A 14241-nucleotide genomic window follows, 5' to 3' on the forward strand; every position below is an offset into this window, starting at 1 on the left:
TCAGCACTGGACTCTGCTCAGTCCATTGAGCAATTGATTCATTGTTCTATGAAGCAATGCAGGAGCACAAGAGGTTTGAAACAACAGAGCTTTATTTACAGTGTGTTATCTCGTACATGGCTGTTCTCTCTGTTTCCCGCGCTAGAACCTATGATGCCACTTCCGTCGAATACATAGTGCAGCAAAGCTTCACTGGAGCTAATAAGAATTCATGAAAATACATAACGGTCCATCATTCAGGACTGCGATGAGAAATTTTGTCAGTCAAACGGTTGTGAATTTTTGGAATTCTCTACTTCAGAGGCTTGTGGATGCTCCGTTCTTGCGTATATTAAAGACTCGGAGACAATTTTTTGATTTCACTAAGTCAAGGGATGTGGGGAGCAAAGAGGAAAGTCGAGTTCGGGCAGATGATCAGCCATGATCTCGTTGATGGCGGAACTGATCCAAGGGGCCATGTGGTCGACTTCTGTTTATGTGCCTATCGACAGATTTAGCTGGAAACATAATTATGAATGAAATCAGCTTGTGAACAAAGTACTGACAAAATGGTAATGGAAATATATTCCTAGAAATTAAAACGCTTCTTTTCCAAATTTCCTCCTTTACTTTTTCTGGGGAAGCAACAAAACCCCCAGAAAAATGGTGTAAGCGATCATTTAAATTGATTCTCGAGAGGTTCTAATCTTTCGTTTACGAGGACATAATGTTTACAGGATGTTATTTCTTGCAGATGCTTTTGCATACCACCAAATATACAGCTGCTGAGAGCCTTCAAAAAAGACTTTCCTAGTGCCAGTCTCTGATTAATGAAATACATCCTGTTAATTTCTTTAATTTACTGAATTCAACCAATATAATTTGATCTGCAAAACTATAATTTGATCTGCAAGATGGCAAGTTTGAACATCACTTTCCAGAGTTAGCTGGGATATCGAGTTATGTTCAATTATTGTTTAGCAATCTTTATATTCATGCTTTGCTGAAGAAATTGTTCATTTTAGACTGATCGGTGATCGGGTCACAAACATAAATATTTAGACTGATAAATTTACATTGAATTAAATCTAACACTCTGCAATCAAAAATAAAATCTATTTTTCATTAGCATTGGAATAATTCTTTGTAATATCTTTATTTATGATCTGCCCAGAACCTGTTTCTGTTCAATGAAAAATGTTGAAGTACAATTGATAATGTAACTAAATTCGAGAAAGTTGTTGCAAGGCTAAACAAATGTGAAGTTTTTTTTAGCTTGATACATTGTTTAATAAATATATACACAAACAAAAGATGATTTTATAAATTTATTAGTGCTTTCACTGAAGTGTATACCTTTGGACCAACATTTCGAGCAGAGAATTCCCAAACCAGAAGACATTTAGCGGAGTTTTACATGGTGGAAGCAGAACTTGCCTTCACTGAAAGCTTGAAAGATATTATGGAGGTAAAGATTTAACAGTTGCAAAAACATTTGATACTGTACTACATCAGTGGTTTTGTCCGCTGCTATCTGTATGATCTAAAGTAGATATGTTTGATTAAACTGCTGCTGATAATGACATAACTGTATACCATAATCATCTATTGCTCTCATATATTTTATAAATCAACATTTCTCTCACCTTGAAGAGAGAGCAGTTACTGTTATGTTATTTTTTTTTGTGACCATTTATTCATAATTTTTATACATGAGATAATGTGCAAAGATGGCTTTATAATTTTGCTTTTGGATCAACTGCTTAATTATCAAATATTCAAAATAAAGCTGAAACCACAAATCCATAATTGAACTGTTAAAAGTAAAAACTTCTTGAATTTGTGTCAGTAACTGCAAAATAATATAGTTTCCGTGTGATCATTGCACAGAGAAATGCCAATTGACTTGCCCTTAGTTACAGATCTAGATTATTGGATCAGTTATTCTATATATTTTTCTTAAAATTTCCTGTAACTTTAATGGTCTGTTTTAAAAACTCAATCAATTCACCCATGCTCATTTTTGTGCATTCCGTGCTCCCATTTTGTAATTCATGCAGCCTGATTGAGCAATTGATAAATGATAATCATGATGACTTTTCTCAATCGTATACATCAGCCCTGTAACTGTGATTTTGTGCATCAGCCATAAATTCTGCGCACCCACCCTCCCAAACCCATCATCACAAAATCTCCTTGACTATTCATTCTAAACAATAGACGGTCTCCGATTTGTAGTTTTATACCTTCAAACTACTAAACTTTTTTGCTCGGATTTTGAGTTTAGCTTTGTTTAAGGTATTTAAAGTTGCCAGGGAGACTTGAAACTAAAGGTTATAAATTAAGGATTATAAATTCTAACTTTTTAATTACCCTCGATTTGAGAACTGTTGGTGCTGGCAATTTGAAATAAAAGCAGAAAATCAGGCATCATTTTAGTTCTCCACACCATTTGACCCTCTGACCAACCCCATGAGCGGCATGGTAGCACAGTGGTTAGCGCTGTTGCTTCACAGCGTCAGTGAACCGGGTTCGATACCCGGCTTGGGTCACTTTGCGGAGTCTGCACATGTCTGCATGGGTTTCCTCCAGGTGCTCCAGTTTCTTCCCACAAGTCCCAAAAGACGTGCTTGTTGGTTGAATGCTTTGACAAAGAGTCATTGGACTCGAAACGTTAGCTCTTTTCACTCCCTACAGGTGCTGCCAGACCAGCTGAGATTTTCCAGCATTTTCTCTTTCGTGCTTGTTGGGTGAATTGGACAGTCCCTCTGTGTACCTGAACAGGCGCCGAAGTGTGGCGACTTGGGAATTTTCACCGTAACTTCATTGCAGTTTTAATGTAAGCCTACTTGTAACACTAATAAAGATTTTTTTTTTTAATTACTTGGTCTCCCATTGTTCCAGTGAAGATCAACATAAACACACATCCCTCATTTTTTAAATTTATTGTAAAGAGTTTTGATGGAATTAATAGAGAGAAACTGTTCCTTCAGACTAGGAATTAAGACCATAAAACATCAGAGTAGAAGTAGGCCATTAAGCCCATTGAGTTTGCTCCGCTAATCAATAAGATCAAGGCTGATATGAAATGATAATCCTGCCTTATCCCCATAACCCTCGATTCCCTTGCTGATTAAAAATTTGTCTATCTCAGCTTTGAACATGTTTAAAGATCCAGCCTCAACAGCTGTCTGAGGTAAAGCATTCCACAGATTTGCTACCCTTGAGATAAGAAATTCCTCCACATCTGATTTAAATGTACGACCCCTTACTCTGAGATTATGCCCTCTGGTCCTAGACTCTCCGACAAGAGGAAATATCCTCTCTGCATCTACCCTGTCCACCCTCCTGGGAATCCTATTGTTTCAATAAGATTGCTTCTCATTCTTCTAAACAGGCGCAACTTACTTAACCTCTCTCCGTAAGATCCCCCCCATACCTGGGATCAACCTAGTGGACCTTCTCTGGACTGCCTCCAATCATAGAATCCCTACAGTGCAGACAGAGGCCATTTGGCCCATTGGGTCTACACCAACCCTCTGAAAATGCACCCTACCTAGGCCCACTCCCCAGCCCTATCCTCTTAACCCCACCTAACCGTTGGATGCTTCGGGGCAATTTAGCATAGCCAATCCACCTAAATTGCACATTTTTGGACCGTGAGAGGAAGCGGGAGTTGATACTCACCAACAACAACCTACTGGAACTGGGGGATCTGGACACACTATCAACCATCAAGTCCCTTACATTCCTGAGCATCCTGAGGAACCCGGTAACAAACAAGAAAGATTATCATCTGTATGTGATCTACAAAGTCCCACAGGTCAGAGTCCAGGATTTCCAGAAAGTAAAGCTGAAGGAACGACAGGAAGCGGATCGACTGTTCAAAGACAAATGTGGGGCGCAACTTGCAAATGATATAACCAAGAAGACAAAGACTTTTACACCAGGCGCAGCGTTGTCAGGAGAGAAGAAGAAAGCTGGTCCTTCTGGTCCCGAAGTAGAAGCAATTAAGAATGCTAGAAGGGGAGGGGAAAATGTGCAAACTCCACACAGGCAATCACCCCAGGCCAGACTCAAACTCTGGTCCCTGACACTGTGAGGCAGCAGTCAACTTCGTGAACATTCTCTGCACTGCCTTCAATGCCAGTATATATTTACAGTAAGAAGTCTTACAACACCAGGTTAAATTCCAACAGGCTTGTTTCGAATCACTAGCTTTTGGAGCACAGCTCCTTCCTCAGGTGAATGAAGAGGTGGGTTCCAGAAACATACATACATATGTGTGTGTATATATATATAGATAGACAAAGTCAATTATGCAAGACGATACTTTGAATGCGAGTCTATGCAGGTAATTAAGTTTTTACCGGTCCAGGCGGAGCAACTGGAGAGAGGGATAATCATAAGTTAAAGAGGTGTGAATTACCTCAAGCCAGGACAGTTGGTAGGATTTCACAAGCCCAGGCCAGATGTTATTGTATGCATTCTCTCTCTTCTCTCCTCCCACCCCCAATGTTATTAGTGTCTTCCACCGTGAAGACTGACGCAAAGCATTTGTTTAACTCCTCTGCCATTTTCTGGTTCCAAATTATTATTTCCCCAGTCCCATTCTCTACGAGGCCCATGTTCACTTTGGCCTCTCCCTTCCTTTTATATATTAAAAGAAGCTTTTGCTGTTCTTTTTTTTATATTACTTGCTAGTTTACACTCCTAATTTATCTTCTCATTTTATTTTTTTGCTGGTCATGTTTTTTTTTGAACTTTCCCAATCCTTTGGGAAATACTCATCATAGAATCATAGAATTTAGAGTGCAGAAGGGGGCCATTCGACCCATCGATCTGCATAAGCCCTTGGAAAGAGCACTCTATCTAAGCCCACGCCTCCACCCCATCCCTATAACCCAGCAACCCCACCTAATCTTTTTGGACACTAAGGGACAATTTAGTATAGCCAATCCACTTACCCTGCACATCTTTGTACTGTGGGAGGAAACTGGAGCACCTGGAGGAATCCCCACGCAAGCATGGGGAGAACGTGCAGACTCCACACAGTCTCCCGAGGCAGGAATTGAACCTGGGACCCTGGAGCTGTGAGGTAGCAGTGCTAACCACTATGTCGCTATTGCCACATTTTGTTTTCAGTTTAATGCTATCCTTAACTTCCTTGGTTAACCATGGATAATTTACCCCATTCCTAGAATTCTTCTTCCTCATTGGGATATATCTTTGCTGTGAGTCATGAACTATTTTCAGAAATGTCGACATTGCTGATCAATTGTCTTTCCTGCTAAACTCCTTTCCCAATCCATTCCAGCCACCTTTCTTTCCTTTCATTCCTTTAGAATTATCCTTATTTAAGTGTGGCACAGTTGTTACTGACCCAAGTTTCTCACTCAAATTGAATGCTAAATTCTACCATGGTCAATCATTGCTTCCTATGGGATTGTTTATGAAACATGTCTCATTACACATTACCAAATCCAAAATAGCCTTATCCTTGGTTGGATCCACAACATATTGTTCGAGGAAATTGTCCCGAATACACTGAGTTCTTCCTCGTGGTTATTTGATTTTCCCAATCTGCATGAAGATTAAAGTCGCCATGATTCAAGTACTGCCTTTTTTACATACCATTATTATCTCCTGATTTATTCTCCGTCCTACAGTATAGGTATTGTTTGGGGGCCTATAGGCCCCGACAGTGTCATCTTCCCTTTGTTATTTCGTACGTCCACCCATATGGATTATACTTCTTCCGATCCAAAATCATTTGCTATTGTACTTATTCTATCTTGTATTAATAAAACTACCCCACCACCCTTTCCTTCCTGTTTGTCCTTCCGAAAAGTCACATGCCCATGAATATTTAGTTCCTAGTTTTACTCTCCTTGTAACCACGTCTCTGTAATAGCTATAAGATCATACCTGTTAACCTCTTTATTTAAGGAAGGATATGGTGGCATTGGAAGCAGTTCAGAAGTGGTTCACCAGATTGATTCCATGGATGAAGGGTTTGACATATGAGGAGAGATTAAACAGTTTGGGCTTATATTCGCTGGAGTTTAGAAGGGTGAGAGGGGATCTGATCGAGATATATAAAACACTAAACGGGATTGATAAAGTAAATGCAGACCAAATGTTCCCCCTTGTGGGGCAATCTAAAACAAGAGGTCACAGATATAGGTTGAGAGACGGTAGATTTAAACTGAGATGAAGCACTGTTTCTTGAAGAGGGTGGTGATTTTATGGAACTCGGTGACCCATAGTGCGGTGGAGTCTGAATCATTAAATGGTTTCAAGAGGGAGATGGATATATTTCTGATTTTAAAATGTGGGTTTAAGGCATATGGGAACAGGTAAGGAGGTGGCTTTGAGACCAGGAAGAGATCAGCCATAATCTGATTGAATGGCGGAGCAGGCTCGAAGGGCTAAATTGCCTACTTTAAAAAAAATATTTTATTCAAGGCATTTTCATGTAAACAAACAAAAGCAGGAGAACAATCAAACAACATTATAAACAATCTACACCCTCTCCCTGAAATTGGCTACTTCTGCTCCTAGTTACTATGTTCATATGCCCTATGTAGCCTCATTTGTGCCGTTAATTCTCTTATTTTGTGGCAGATTCTTCATGCATTGAAGTAAAGAGCCATTAATTTTGCCTTGTTACCATTTCTTCCCTTTTTGACCCTATTTGTTGCTTTTTTATTATTTTGTACGCTCTTTGTCCCTTCCTGTCACACTCTGGGTGACATTACCTAAATAGCTGCCTTGTAATGCTGTCATATCCTTTTTCTTTGTAAGCTTACATACCCCATCTACAGAACTAGCTCCCTCTATTTAGATTACTCATCTTTACTTCCCGAGCTATGCGGTTTGCAAGAACACTGGGCCCAGCACTGTTCAGATGTAGGCCATCCCAACGGTCTAGCCCCCACTTTCCCCAGTACTGATGCCAGTGCCCCAATAACCGAAACTCTCTTTTCCCATGCCAGTCTTTGAGCCACGTATCCATCTCTCTAATTGTATGTACCTTACGCCAATTTTCACGTGGTTCAGGTAATAATCCAAAGATTATGACTGTTTCGACCCCCGACACAGACAGAGCTTTCTATAGCATCTAATTCCCCTCCTATACTTCCGAGTGTGAGCTGCACAGGGAACTAGGGGCGGAGCTTTTTCCCAATTGGAGGAGCTCCCTGCAGAATATAAACCCTGACCTGGAAGCAGTTCAGGAAGGAGACCTTGCAGGGAGGAGTGATTATTGTGACTAGTATGGAATAAAGTGAGTTGTACCCTGTCAGGCTGGCCTCTCATGGAGTCTTTGCCTCCATCTACAACACTAACATTGGAGGTTCTGTTGTTTAATTTAATGCCTAGCTCCTCAAGCTGCAAAACCTCTTTCCTCAATCTATCCATGTCGTTGCTACCGACGTTGACCACAACAACAGAATCCTCCCTCTCACACTGCATGTTCCTCTCCAGTTCAGAGCAGATGTCCCGAACCCTGGCACTGGCAGGCAACCGGGGCTCTCAATCCTGGCTACAGAGAACAGTGTCTATTCCCCCAACTATACTGTTCCCGACTACGTCTACATTTCTCTTTTCACCCCCACTTGAATGGCTCCCTGTACCACAATATTGTGGTCAGTTTGCTCATTCTCCCTATAGTCTCTGCTCTCGTCCACACATGGAACAAGAATCTCAAATTTGTTGGACAAGGGCAGGGCCTGAGACTCCTGCCGTGCTAACCCTTGGTGATGAGAGGTCATCAATTTATGACTGGCACCAAAACAGTGCGAACATTTCTGTATCCCGTGGGTTGATGGACCATGAAGTACTTTGCTACAAGGAATGGTTAATGCAAAGATCCTTTGAGGGAAAAATTAGAAAAATATTTGAAGCAGTGTAAGATCATAGTCACAGGAAAAGAACATGGCAATGGTATTAGTTGACCTATCTAATGTTGTATGGTGTCTATGATTTTAATATGAGCCAATGATTTTTGTATGAATTTAACATTACTAAATTACTTCTGTACGCTATATATACCCCAATTTACAAATTATACAATTTTCAGTTGCCTTCACGGCTTCATCTACCTGTATTTACACTTTCTGGGATTATATATTTGAGTGTTAAGTTATAAATTACATCCTATGTGCCTGTGACAAAGGTAAACTAGTCCTCCTTGTCATTCTCCATCTTCCTGCAATCTTTGACACAGTTGATCTCACTATCCCCCTCCAATGCCTCTCCACTGTCATCCAGTTGGATTGAATTGCACATTCCTGGTTCCATTATTACTTAGCTAATTGTAACAAGAGAATCCCCATCAATGGATTATCTTCCCATTCCTGAATCTTACCGCTGGTGTGCCTCAGGATGCGCCCAAATATTGATCCATATTTCTTATCCATCTTGATACCATCAGCTGAAAACTCAGCGCCAGTTTTGACAAAGTGTCATCTGGACTCGAAACTTTAGCTCTTTTCTCTCCCTACAGATGCTGCCAGACCTGCTGAGATTTTCCAGCATTTTCTCTTTGGCGCCAGATTCCACAGGTACACTGACAGCACCAGATTCCACTTCGCCACCACCTTGCTCGAACCCTTTATTTGTCTCTAAATTATCAGGTTGCTTGTCTGACATCTAATACTGGATGAGTAGAAGCTTCCTCCAGTAAAATTGGAAAGATTGAAGTTGTTGGAGTTGGTGGCACTCCCTTACCACCAACTCCATCCTCCTCCTTAGAAGCTGTCTGAGGCTGAACAAAACTGCTCACAATCTCGGTGTACTAATTGAGCACAAAAAGAGCTTCGACCACAAATCCATACACTCACCCACATGCCACCTATTTCCAGCGCTATAAGATCACCCAACTCAACTTTCTGGTGCCAAAACCCACATTCATACTTTTTCTATCTCAGACTGGGATATTCTATAATCGCATTTTGCTCCCCCATAAACTTGTGGTCATCCAAAACTCTTACTGCCTGTGCCCTAGAGTTCAAGTCCCAGTATGGCAGCTGCGGAAATTAAATTAATTTGCTTAAATCTGTAATAAAATACTAAAACAGTAATGGTGACAATTAAACTATGGTTGTTAGAATTCATCTGGTTCACTCGTGCCCATTAGGAAAATACATCTGTCGTTCTGACCTGGTTGAGTGTGACTCTGTAGCCATGACAACGAGAGTGACTCTTAATGATCCTCTGCAATGACAATAAAGCCCCGTGTCTGTGTGGGTCTCACCCCAGAACCCACAAAGATCTGCAGGGTAGGTCAATTAGCCACGCTAAATTGCCCCTTAATTGGGAAAAAAAAATTGGGTACTCTAAACTTTTGCAAAAAAAAAATCTTTCCAACAACAATAAATGTTGACTTTGCCAATAGTATCCACATCACTTGAATTAAAATATGTATTTATTTGTGTGCTGTTGTTTTTTGACTTCATTTCATTTCAGAAGGGCTACAATGTCTGCCACTGGTTTTGACAGTATCATTTGGTTTCACCAGGTGATGGAAAACCTCTTCAAGTCTGCGACCTCATTTATTCTTTCAAAAAGCCCAGATGATGTTGAACTCTTCCACAAATATGTAGCTCCAGGACAAAAGGTTTGTATATTCTATCTGATCTTGCAGTTAGAAGATTTGGTTATATTTCATGTTCTCTGCACTGAGATTTATATAAATACAAAGATGATATCGCATTTAGAAACCATTATATTTGCACTTCTGTGTTTCTAGCAGTTTATGTGCAAGTTTCCTAACATTATAGAAATCTAAAATCCTTGTTGACCAGGGCAGTTTTAACAAAGAAGTCAGACCCAAAATGTTTTAATTTCCCTTCACTCCACAGGTACCGCCTGAGTGGAGCGTTTGCAGCATTTTTTGTTTTTGTTTCAAATGTCTAAGATCTGCAGTTTTAGTTGCTTTTATTAGCATTGTCAGCATTTACCCTTTCAACCCCAGAAAGTTGACACATCCTTTAAATTAACATAAAGGTGACATGAATTTTAATACCACATTCAAAAAAGGCATTAAGAATTAATTTCAGAGTCGGCATGGTGGCGCAGTGGTTAGCACTGCTGCCTCACGGCTCAGAGGACCTGGGTTCAATCCCGGCCCTGGGTCACTGTCTATATGGAGTTTGGACATTCTCCCAATGTCTCCATGGGTCCCACCCCCGCATCCCAAAATGATGTGCAGGGTAGGTGGATTTGCCACACTAAATTGCCCCTTAATTGGGAAAAAAATAATTGCATACTTAAATTTATTTTAAATACAATTTTATTGAAAAAAATTATTAATTTCACGTGTATACATTTGTGTAGGTGAAGCTGTTTTGATTCTGAACTGATGTAATGTGAAGAATTGTAAAATGATACAAATTAATTTCAACTGAAACAAAAATATGTGTGGATGCTGGAAATCTGAAATAAAAATTAGAAAATAATGGAAACAATCAGATCATATAACATCTGTGGGGCAAAAAAGTTATTTGGGTCAATAGCTTTTCAAATGAACTGCAAGATGCGAGAGATGAACAGTTTTTAAGCAAATACAGGATGGGGAAAGGGGCAAGGGGGCATGATAAGATGGAAGACAGGAATGATTCTATGACAAAAGAGATTATGGCGCAAGGATGTGACAATGTGTCTCACTCAGGAAAGTGGGTGGGAGGAGTGAAATTCCTTGAGCTGATGGGGAATTTTGGGGGGACAGTGTTGGGCTGCTGCATAGCCTTCTGTAAAAGAGATTGGTGATTAATTTTGGTCTTTTTATTTATAGGAGAGGGTGGAACAGATGCTGAAAAATTCATTTCAAGTGTAAGCAAGTCACTTTGACTTTTTTTTTTAAATGTACTTTTTTACTTTACTGCTTGATTTTTTTTTTACTGTTTTTGTAGAGACCTGCAGGTTTGGATTCCTTCAGTTCTACAAGTGACTTTTTTCCTTTTTTGTGTTGATTGTTTTTCACCTTTGATATCAGATGCATAATTCCTCATCATGTTAAGATTATCAGAGGTAATATAAAAATAATGTTAAAGTAGGAAGTTTAAAAAGTCACAATGCTCTCCAGGTTTGATTGTGGTTAATCAGAATGTTTGGACCATGTTATAACATCTTGTTCAATGTGAATATAATTTTTAGGCTTTCCTATACTGAAGCAATTGACGTTTTGCAGAGAAGTATGGAAACCTTCAAGTATGAACCAAAGGTAAAGAACATGTTCTGAATATAATTTCATTTTGCAAAATTGCAACAGTACAATTGAGCATCTAATTTTTTGACCATTTTAATTAGATGGCTTTTCGAGTCAAGTTGATTTGCTGACTCTCTCAATTTCTTCACAGATTTGAGCTGTGATTTTGTTCAATGCTTTTACATCAAACCTATGCTGACTATTGTTTCAAGTTCAGCTTTTCAAAATGGCTATAAATCAAAAATAAGGAAATTGCTTGTTTGAAAAGTATAATTTTGGTTCCCCATAGTGATGTACATTTAAAGATGCAACTTTTTTACCATAATTATACTTCCTGTAGATCACACATTTTTTGCCTATTTTCTGCAAGTTCATTGAGGGAAATAAATGACTTTTCCATATTTTTCCTTTTGGAACCTAAGGTTGTGATAAAGTATGAAGTTTATTGTTCATGTTCAGCTTTCTTCACTGCTGTGTCCCTGCCTTTCTTATCTGCTTTTCTAACCTTTTACTTCTGTCTTCCTTATTTGGTATTTCTATTTTTTTCTCTGACTATTTCCTTGTTTCTCTTGCTTGCCTTTAGCTCTAATCTTTTCCTTTTTTTGATACCCATATCCTGAGTTGGGCAGTAGGAATGTTGTAACAGTGTCAATGGAACACTTTTTTTTGAGTGCTTCTAGCTTCTACAAGCACAGGAGATTGTGTTGATCAGGTATACTCAGGAATGCATTGCCCAGATTGATATTCCCATGAGGAATCCTGTAGAGATGAAAAATGTATTGTGTACTGTTAAGTGTAATTCCACATGAAAAATTTCTTTAGCATGTACTCTAGAACAGTAGGCTGTTAAAACAGATGTATCAGTTTAGTTACCCTCTCCTGAAGTGCTCTTATTTAATTTTAAACCATCTGCTTCAGTGCAGATGCAGCCAAATGGGGCCAGTGGCAGTAATTTCTACAGCTTTGTTTTATATAAGAGGAAGTTATGAAGCACTGTACAGGACTGGATTTAAAAACATAATAGACATTTATTGGCATTTCTCCAGTTACTGGCATTTTCTGAACAGTTTGAAGTGTTTTCATTAATTCAACTTTGTGATCTCCATCTATGTTATTATGAGTGTTAAGAACATAAAATAGCATGCTCTCAATTGTTTTTAAAACTTAATGACTAGATCCTAACTTTGACACTTGCAAACATGTCAGTGTCAGATTTAAAGCAGTCAGCACAGTTGTCTGTACTGTCTTGTATGTAATAACCTCTAATTACTTAAATTTGAATGTCTTCCACTTATTGGAAAACGTATAATAATGGGTATTACATTATATGGTGCCAACAACACAAACCTACGATGTCCATCTTCAAGCTGAGCAGAACTAATCAGTGTTTTTAAATAGAAAAACATTGTCAATGTTTGTTTTAAAATATGCCTGGAGGTACCGTATAAATGAGACCTGATATGATTGTTTTCAGGGTGTGAGTGATAATTTTATGATGTGAATGGAGAACACTTTTTATTACACTTGTGAAGTGATGTGAAGTATGCACTCACTACCTATTTATGATAATGTGGAACAAATCTGCCAACTGCAACCATGAAAGAACAGATTTAAAACTTGTTGAATCTAACAGCTTTTATACCATTCAGCTTTGGGGTTTGAAAACTTGAGACTTGCCCTGTGCAACTGCGTGTGCCTCCTCCACTTGCCTGTACCTAGTTTCTTCCAATTGAAACTGCAGATTAATGCATGCAAATCCATAGAGACGGAAAGTTAGTCTACCAAATTTTCTTTGTTTGGTTTCTGTCACTTAGCAGTGGCATTTTAAAAATAAATTACTTGGGTAATTCCAATGTACATTCCTTTACAAATAAGTTCCTGAATGAATTTGGCTATCAAAGATATTTGGAAACAAATCTAGTGCATAATTTAAAAACAAGTGCATAATTTAACTGTGTTACAACATCTACGTTTGTCATGAAAATGAAACAGTAATTTCCTTAGATTAGCATGTTTGCCATTCTGATAATGAGTAGGGGTAGCATTTGCATTGACATTACATCTGGTATACAGCAAACATGATTCTGTAATTCTGCTTAGCCATCATAACATATTTGTGGGAGGCATCCTGAGGTACTTAATCTTTGAATGCATGCATAAAGCTGGAAATGAATTTTCATTTTTAAAGCAAGTAGTTTAAAGGACAGTTAACTAGTGTTTCATTCAAAATAAATACTTCTATATCATCTTTTTACTGTGCTGTACTATAAATTTAGAAAGGGGTTGTTATTTAATTGTATTATTGACTGTAGGTTTACAAAAGCTCTATGTATCTGCATATATCATATTAAATTGTTTTTGTTGATCTAAGGTACTGTGCATTAGTGGTGAACTAAATATTGACTCTCCTCTTTTGCAGTGGGGCTGTGACCTACAGACTGAGCATGAGAATTATCTGGTGGAGTACTGTGGCAATATCCCTGTTTTTGTAGTTAATTATCCTTATGACATCAAGCCCTTTTATGCCAGAGATAATCAAGATGGACCTCAGCATACAGTAAGCAGAAATTGTATGATTTATGCGTTGAGCATAATAATACCAAACATAAACCCATTAGATTAACTCCTCTGGTAATGGGAGACATTATGTTTTAAAATCTACTAATCCTCCAAATTCTGACTGAATTTAGCCTCTTGCAATTTTTTTTTTTGTTCAAACCGAATGTTTCTTGTAATTATCATATAACTAAAGTCCAAATCTTAGAGAATAGACAGCCATTTGAGAAGCAACAACATGAGTGTGCCACACTGCATTATGATCGAAGCATATGTTCTATCCCTGTTTATTTTTTATTTTGTACAGATAATTCATATTATACACAGTACACATTTTTGAATAGCCTTTGCTATCCAGTGAAAAATTGTCAATGAAAATTTGACTCAAAAGTAGTTTTGTGGATTATTTAAGTAAATAAAACGCACTCCACCTTAATGAAAAAGGACAATGTGCAGTTTAAACTTAATACATTCTCAAAGTGCTCAAAACAAAA

General features: G+C 38.5%; 1 protein-coding gene across 2 annotated transcripts in view; it reads left to right on the top strand.

Annotated features, from left to right (window-relative positions):
* The window catches only part of nars2 (asparaginyl-tRNA synthetase 2, mitochondrial), a 113704-nt gene that overhangs the window by 77767 nt on the left and 21696 nt on the right, over positions 1-14241 (top strand). For both annotated transcript variants that reach the window (XM_072476565.1, XM_072476566.1), the window contains exons 7-11: positions 1315-1447; positions 9503-9601; positions 10778-10815; positions 11140-11206; positions 13611-13748. In XM_072476565.1, the coding sequence (XP_072332666.1) occupies positions 1315-1447; positions 9503-9601; positions 10778-10815; positions 11140-11206; positions 13611-13748 (475 nt within the window). The remainder of the gene's footprint in view (positions 1-1314; positions 1448-9502; positions 9602-10777; positions 10816-11139; positions 11207-13610; positions 13749-14241) is intronic.

The sequence above is a fragment of the Scyliorhinus torazame genome, chromosome 15, assembly GCF_047496885.1.
Source record: "Scyliorhinus torazame isolate Kashiwa2021f chromosome 15, sScyTor2.1, whole genome shotgun sequence".
NCBI lineage: Eukaryota > Metazoa > Chordata > Chondrichthyes > Carcharhiniformes > Scyliorhinidae > Scyliorhinus > Scyliorhinus torazame.